At 40.5% G+C, this 6,002-nt stretch overlaps 1 protein-coding gene across 1 annotated transcript; it reads left to right on the top strand.

Annotated features, from left to right (window-relative positions):
• The first annotated feature begins 646 nt into the window (after positions 1 to 646).
• LOC118398462 (kelch repeat and BTB domain-containing protein 11-like) lies at positions 647 to 5,599 on the top strand. The gene is made up of 2 exons (XM_035793831.2): positions 647 to 994; positions 1,434 to 5,599. The coding sequence occupies exon 2, from the start codon at positions 2,065 to 2,067 to the stop codon at positions 4,186 to 4,188; it is 2,124 nt and encodes a 707-aa protein (XP_035649724.1). The 5' UTR covers positions 647 to 994; positions 1,434 to 2,064; the 3' UTR covers positions 4,189 to 5,599.
• The last annotated feature ends 403 nt before the right edge of the window (positions 5,600 to 6,002 follow it).

The following is a 6,002-nucleotide window of genomic DNA, read 5'->3' as shown; positions in this document are numbered from 1 at the left end:
TCTGACATACACTGTCAACAGTGGGACCTTATATAGACAGGTGTGTGCCTTTTCAAATCATGTCCAATCAATTGAATTTACCACAGGTGGCCTCCAATCAAGTCGTAGAAACATCTCAAGGATGATCAATGGAAACCGGATGCACCTGAGCTCAATTTCCTGTTTCATAGCAAAGGTTCTGAATACTTATGTAAATAAGGTATTTCTGTTGTTTTTTTTATTCTAAAAAACTGTTTTTGCTTAGTCATTATGGGGGTATTGTGTCTAGATTGCTAAGGGAAAACATTTATTTAATCAATTTTAGAATAAGGCTGTAACATAACAAAATGTGGAAAAAGTCAAGGGGTCTGTATACTTTCCGAAGGCGCTGTATACACTGTGTAAATCTGATTCCTACGTTTTTGTTTAGCTATCCATCCCCACACTTCTCTTTTGTAAGTGTTTGTCTTTCTTATAGTAATTTACGGATGCAGTAATAAATGAACAATAATCCAATCCCACATGTATTACGGGGTATAGGTTCAACCATTTGACCTGCATGTATTTCTCTGGCATTCATTCCAGTCATAAATGAGACTTTAGATTACACTTCTGTGAAGGGTTAATAAAAGGGGAGGGTTTAATGTACAAACCAGAATCCCTTCATTATATTACATCATCCGCAAAATGTGTTTAGGAGCAAGGCAAATCTTCAATCATTAACTGTTTTTCTCATTTACTTTATCAAATTTGGTTTGGATGTGATTCGAAGTTATGCTGCAAGGAATATTAATGGTGAAAAATAGTCTTTAATCTTATCTCAATCCGAAACTGACAGGCCACGGTCGTCTGCGGCAGCGAATAGCCTAAGGTTTCAGGGCTCGACTCGCTCTTTCTTCAAGCAAAGCGGTTTTGCGATCGGGAAAGCCCTTATAACTGCGCTGCATCAGATAGGCTATAACCAGACTACATCAGGCACCATATTTTGCAGCTGGGGAGTAAGCCTATTGTACGAGTAAGTATGTCATTAACTTTGGCTTTTGTAGTTTTGTAGTTTATGCGTTTGTTCTTTAGTTCGTTACAAATCGTATTGTTTGTTTCAAAACTAGATTTTTGATTGCAATAATAGGACAAGGAAGAAATTATTTAATTGTTGAAGTGGTTCCATGGATACAAATGAAGCTGCTTACAGTATACATATTATGGCGCACAAAAGTAATTACACAATCAACACAAATCCTCTGATAGCCTATAGCACACATTAGATGGTATAATGCAAATAGATCATTATCAATATAAGTATATTCTTAAAAGTCAGAATACAGTGGTGAAAACGCTAATAGCCACATCCACAATCCACTGTCTCAAACATTTGTCGCTGTTGTGTATATTATGTTTAGAATAGGTAAATAAATCTCGATGCAGATGCGCATAATTTCCCCACCTCTCCACAGATGATGCACCAGCACCTGTTGAACCCTGAAATGAAGATGGACAAAGGAAAACAGGATTGTGTCCTCGGTGATCCCCAGTTTCCTTGCGTGGCATCATCCACCCGCCGTGTTGCTGCAAGGGAAATGCCGTTCTTTTATATTTCCCTCTGATCAAATGAAAATGAATAAGAGACCAGAGTAGATATCATACGTGACAATCCAGTTTTATTTTTAATTACATTTTTTTTTCTCACCTTTATTTAACCAGGTACGCCAGTTGAGAACAAATTCTCATTTACAACTGCGACCTGGCCAAGATAAAGCAAAGCAGTGCGACACAAACAACACGGAGTTACACATGGGATAAACAAACGTACAGTCAATAACACAATAGAAAAGCAAAAAAATAGGCCGTAGTGGCGAAATAATGACAATTTCGCAAAATAAACACTGGAGTGATAGATGTGCAGAAGATGACTTGTATTGCCTGTAGTGGGCCTAGCCCAAGGGACTGGAAGAGATCATTAAGTGGTGATTGCCATCAAACCTATTGACTCTTATATTGCCTCTTATTTCAATATACTGCACTTGTCTGATTTAACTAGAATATTATTTAAAAAATACATAGATCAGAAACCCGTGCGTTCTGATAATGGATAACAGTGCCCAGTGCATCCCAGACTTGTGCCTACACAGTGTTGATGCTGATACACCACCTGCCTGTCACGAGAAAGAGCAGGTGGACAAAATGGCTCTGCTGATGCAGGACTTCGTTGGAAATATACCCGAGATAACAGATCCAGACGAGAATCAAAACTTTGGGTACCAGTGTATTACGGAGACTAATAGACCACTTGTTGAAATGGACAATGGAGGGATGGGTCTTGGATTTTATAATGGTAGCCAACCAAGGAATGGCTCAGGAAATGCAAATGATGATCAAAAGCATATGTCATTAACACATTGCAATACCCCACAGCTCAACAAAGAGCAGCCCTGTTCAATAGAGCGCGATGCGGTAGAGGATAATTGCCGCGCACAGGCTGACGTGGCGCACAGCCTGGGATATTCCGTCTGCTGCCTGGATGACGAAACGCAAGCACAGAGCACCCCTCTCGCGTGTGAAGTCAGCGGAGGAGCTGTGAAATATCACTGTCTGATTGATAAAGCGAGTTCCCAGGTGGAGCATAAGGAGGGGAGCTCTGCGTCTGTCACCTATTGTATCGCTGCAGAAGCGCTGACAATACATCAGCGCGGACAGACAGGCAGTGCGGGACAGAATGCTGTGTGGGGAGAAAGCGACCCAGACGCTACACGGGGAAACTCAGCACTGCAGTCGAGGCAGGAAGGATGTGGATATGGAAACGGAGTCTTTGCTTCTAAAGAGGAGACGGATTTAGTGATTGAAGTGTCTGGAAAGAAACTTGGAGCGCATAAAGCCGTTTTGGCAGAGAAAAGTGACTATTTCAAGGCGCGGCAGTCCCGAGACGTATTGCGAGTGAAGGGATTGAGTTTTAAGACTTTGACCATTTTGGTGGATTACATTTACTCATGCCGAATGGAGGTTAGTAAGGATAATATTGTAGAGGTCATCACCGGAGCTAAAATATTACAAATCCCCTGCGCGGTTCAAGCTGCTCTCGATACAATGTCGGAGCAGATTACAGCCGAGAACTGCTATGATATTTTGACAATAGCCAAAAAGCAACGTCTCAGCGAGTTGAAGGAGAAAGCCTACAAGTACATGAGTGACAATTTCTTGCAAATACTGCGGGATCCCGGTGTCTATGGGCGTTTGACCGGAGGGGAGAGAGAACTAATTATCACCAGGAGAATGGAGGGAAAGAGGGCGTTGATGGTGGCTGAAATCAACGAGGTGTATGACGGCGCCGGGAGCAGACCTACAAGTCGTGAGAACAGTCGTCCTCAGAGCCCTCTATCCATAGTGTCCCTGAATGAGAATCGTGCGATCTACTATTACAACACGGAGACAAAGGACTGGAAAGTGCTGACGAAGATGCCGGATGAAATCAACACAAAGGGCTCTGGGATATGCACCATGTACAATTACCTATTCGTGGCAGGTGGAATCAAAAGGCAGGACGACAAAGGCAAAGTCTCGGACAAGGTGTTCTGCTACAACCCGCTCACTGACAGCTGGAGCGAAATTCGACCGCTCTCCGAGGGTCGGTCTCAGCTCAAACTGGTGGCCATGGACGGCTACCTGTTTGCAATCGGAGGGGAATGTCTCTTTACGGTGGAGAAATATGACCCTCGCCTGGATAGATGGCGCCCAGTGGCGCCACTACCAAAAGGGGCTTTTGCTATTGCGCACGAGGCAACAACCTGCAATGGAGAGATGTTCGTGTCCGGGGGCTCTCTATTTTATCGTCTGCTAAGATATGACACTAAAAGAGACGACTGGGAGGAATGCCCGTTCAACAACAGCAGGAAGAAATCCACCGACATGGTGGCATTCAAAAACTTCATCTACAGGTTTGATGTCAACCGTGACTACGGTGTCAACGTGTTCAAATACAACACCGTGGTAAAGATATGGCACAACAGTGCGTCCCTGGAGCAGACCAACCCCTTGCCCTTTCGCTGTGCTGTCATTGGCAACACCATTTACTGTGTGAACAAGTCCCAAACATTGCAGTTTGTTGTGGAAGAGGAGAATGAACAGTTTTTGCCTGAGGCACTGGCACTCAAAGCACCTGTAGAGGCAAAAGGTGCCCTTGTCCCATTTGTCCTGGCTCTTCCCAAGACAGCCTGAGACAAATGCACAATAATGACCTCTTTGGAGACTCACTAAAAGTGGCCTCAGAATTGTCATATGAGGACAAAATAGGTTGTGTTTGATAAAATACCCACAGTGCACACCACATCATTTCAACATGGATAATTGGGTAATATTTAGTTGAGAAGTTGATAAATGAGATTACAACCCATATTCACCCACTCAAAAAGACAGTCAAAAGTGAGTTGAATTTCCAATGTGTTACCACTCACAATGCTTTCAACCATCTAAAAGCACAACCAAATTCCAATGGTAAAACGATGTCTGATTTTTGCTTTCGTTGCCATCCAAATGGCTATCATTGCGCTTTCAACCATTTAAAAGCGCTGCAAAGTTCAAATGGGAACGCAATATCAGATATTTTGTTTATTTATACAACAGATTCATGTATTATCGCTGTGCTTCATTCTAACAGCAGAACAAACGTTGGATTGCAGTTGAAATTACATTATAAGTACATGATGCAAGTGATCAATGCCGTTCGATATTCTGCACAGATTATTATAGCAATTGTGAAGCTCTCCGCAGACCTGCAACAACCGACAGTATGCATGCTATCTTGACCATGCACGGTCTATATAATGAAATAAGAATACATTTATAGTTACAGTAACCTCAAATGTGGCCATGGATGAGTTACCCGTTTTAAGATGGAATGTTACATTGGTTTGTAAAATAGCCTTAACTTTAGGCTATTTACTGTATTTCAAAAGTAATATTGAATTGTGTTTGATTGACAACACATCCAAATATCAACATTTAAAGGATATGTATCTACTGCTTGGATAGTTCCATCCGAGCCACTGTCATAATCCTATTCTTCCATTTCAATTTTGGGTTTAGTTGTCAACGCAACCAAATATCAACATTTGAAGGAGATGAATCTTCTGCTTGGTTAGTTCCATCAGTGCCACTGACTTAGTCTGGCTTTATCCCAGTTTGTCAACAAATTAGTAATTGATATGTTGGATTCACGTCTTCATCTCAACCATAAATCTAAGTTAAAGAGTAGGACTAAATCAAATCAAACTTTAAATGCACTTCAAATAAAGTTTTATGAGATTTAGTCCTATTCTTTAACTTAGATGTATGGTTCCGCCCAGCCTATATATTTTTTTCTGATAGCAGATATTATACTGATCAGTTAATTTGCATATTTATAATTAGTAGGATAATCTGTTTTAACAAACCTTTATTATATTTGTACTTATGTATTGTATATGGTTTGTTTGTGGTGTGGTTTTCATATAAACCCTTGGGCTTCCAACCACACCTGCACACACACCGGTTTTTATTTTTTACATTTGTTTTCATCTGTATATTTGTCTATTACTTGTTTTCTTTTGTGCAAATAAATAAATAAAATAAAGTTATAATGTTGAATATCTGACATTGCTGAAAGGTCCAAATTGAACACATTTTATACAACGTTTGTCTATGTTTAAATTTGGTTACCATAATGACATAATCCTGTGGTTTTAAATTCCATCCTCAAAACAACAGTCGGTGACTTTTTTCAAATCCAATGCATTTTCCACATACAGTGCCTTCAGAAAGTATTTACACCCCAGAGTTTTTACAAATTTAGTTGTGTTAAAGCCTGCATTTAAAAGTTACACGTACATTTTTTTTTTGCCACTGGCCTGCACACAATACCCCATAATGTCAAAGTGGAATGAATTTTTTACTAATTAATTAAAAATGAAAAGCTGAAATGTGTTGCGTCAGTAAGTATTCAGCTCCTTTGTTATGGCAAAGCCTAAATTGGTTCAGAAGTAAAAATGTACTTA

Source organism: Oncorhynchus keta, chromosome 19 (genome assembly GCF_023373465.1).
Source record: "Oncorhynchus keta strain PuntledgeMale-10-30-2019 chromosome 19, Oket_V2, whole genome shotgun sequence".
NCBI lineage: Eukaryota > Metazoa > Chordata > Actinopteri > Salmoniformes > Salmonidae > Oncorhynchus > Oncorhynchus keta.
The sequence above is the reverse complement of the archived record's forward strand: the minus strand, read 5'-3'. Positions and strand labels throughout refer to the sequence as shown.

Bases quoted from the DNA above. Each gene is read 5' to 3' on its own strand.
- LOC118398462 (XM_035793831.2), top strand. From the start codon at position 2,065: ATGGATAACAGTGCCCAGTGCATCCCAGACTTGTGCCTACACAGTGTT.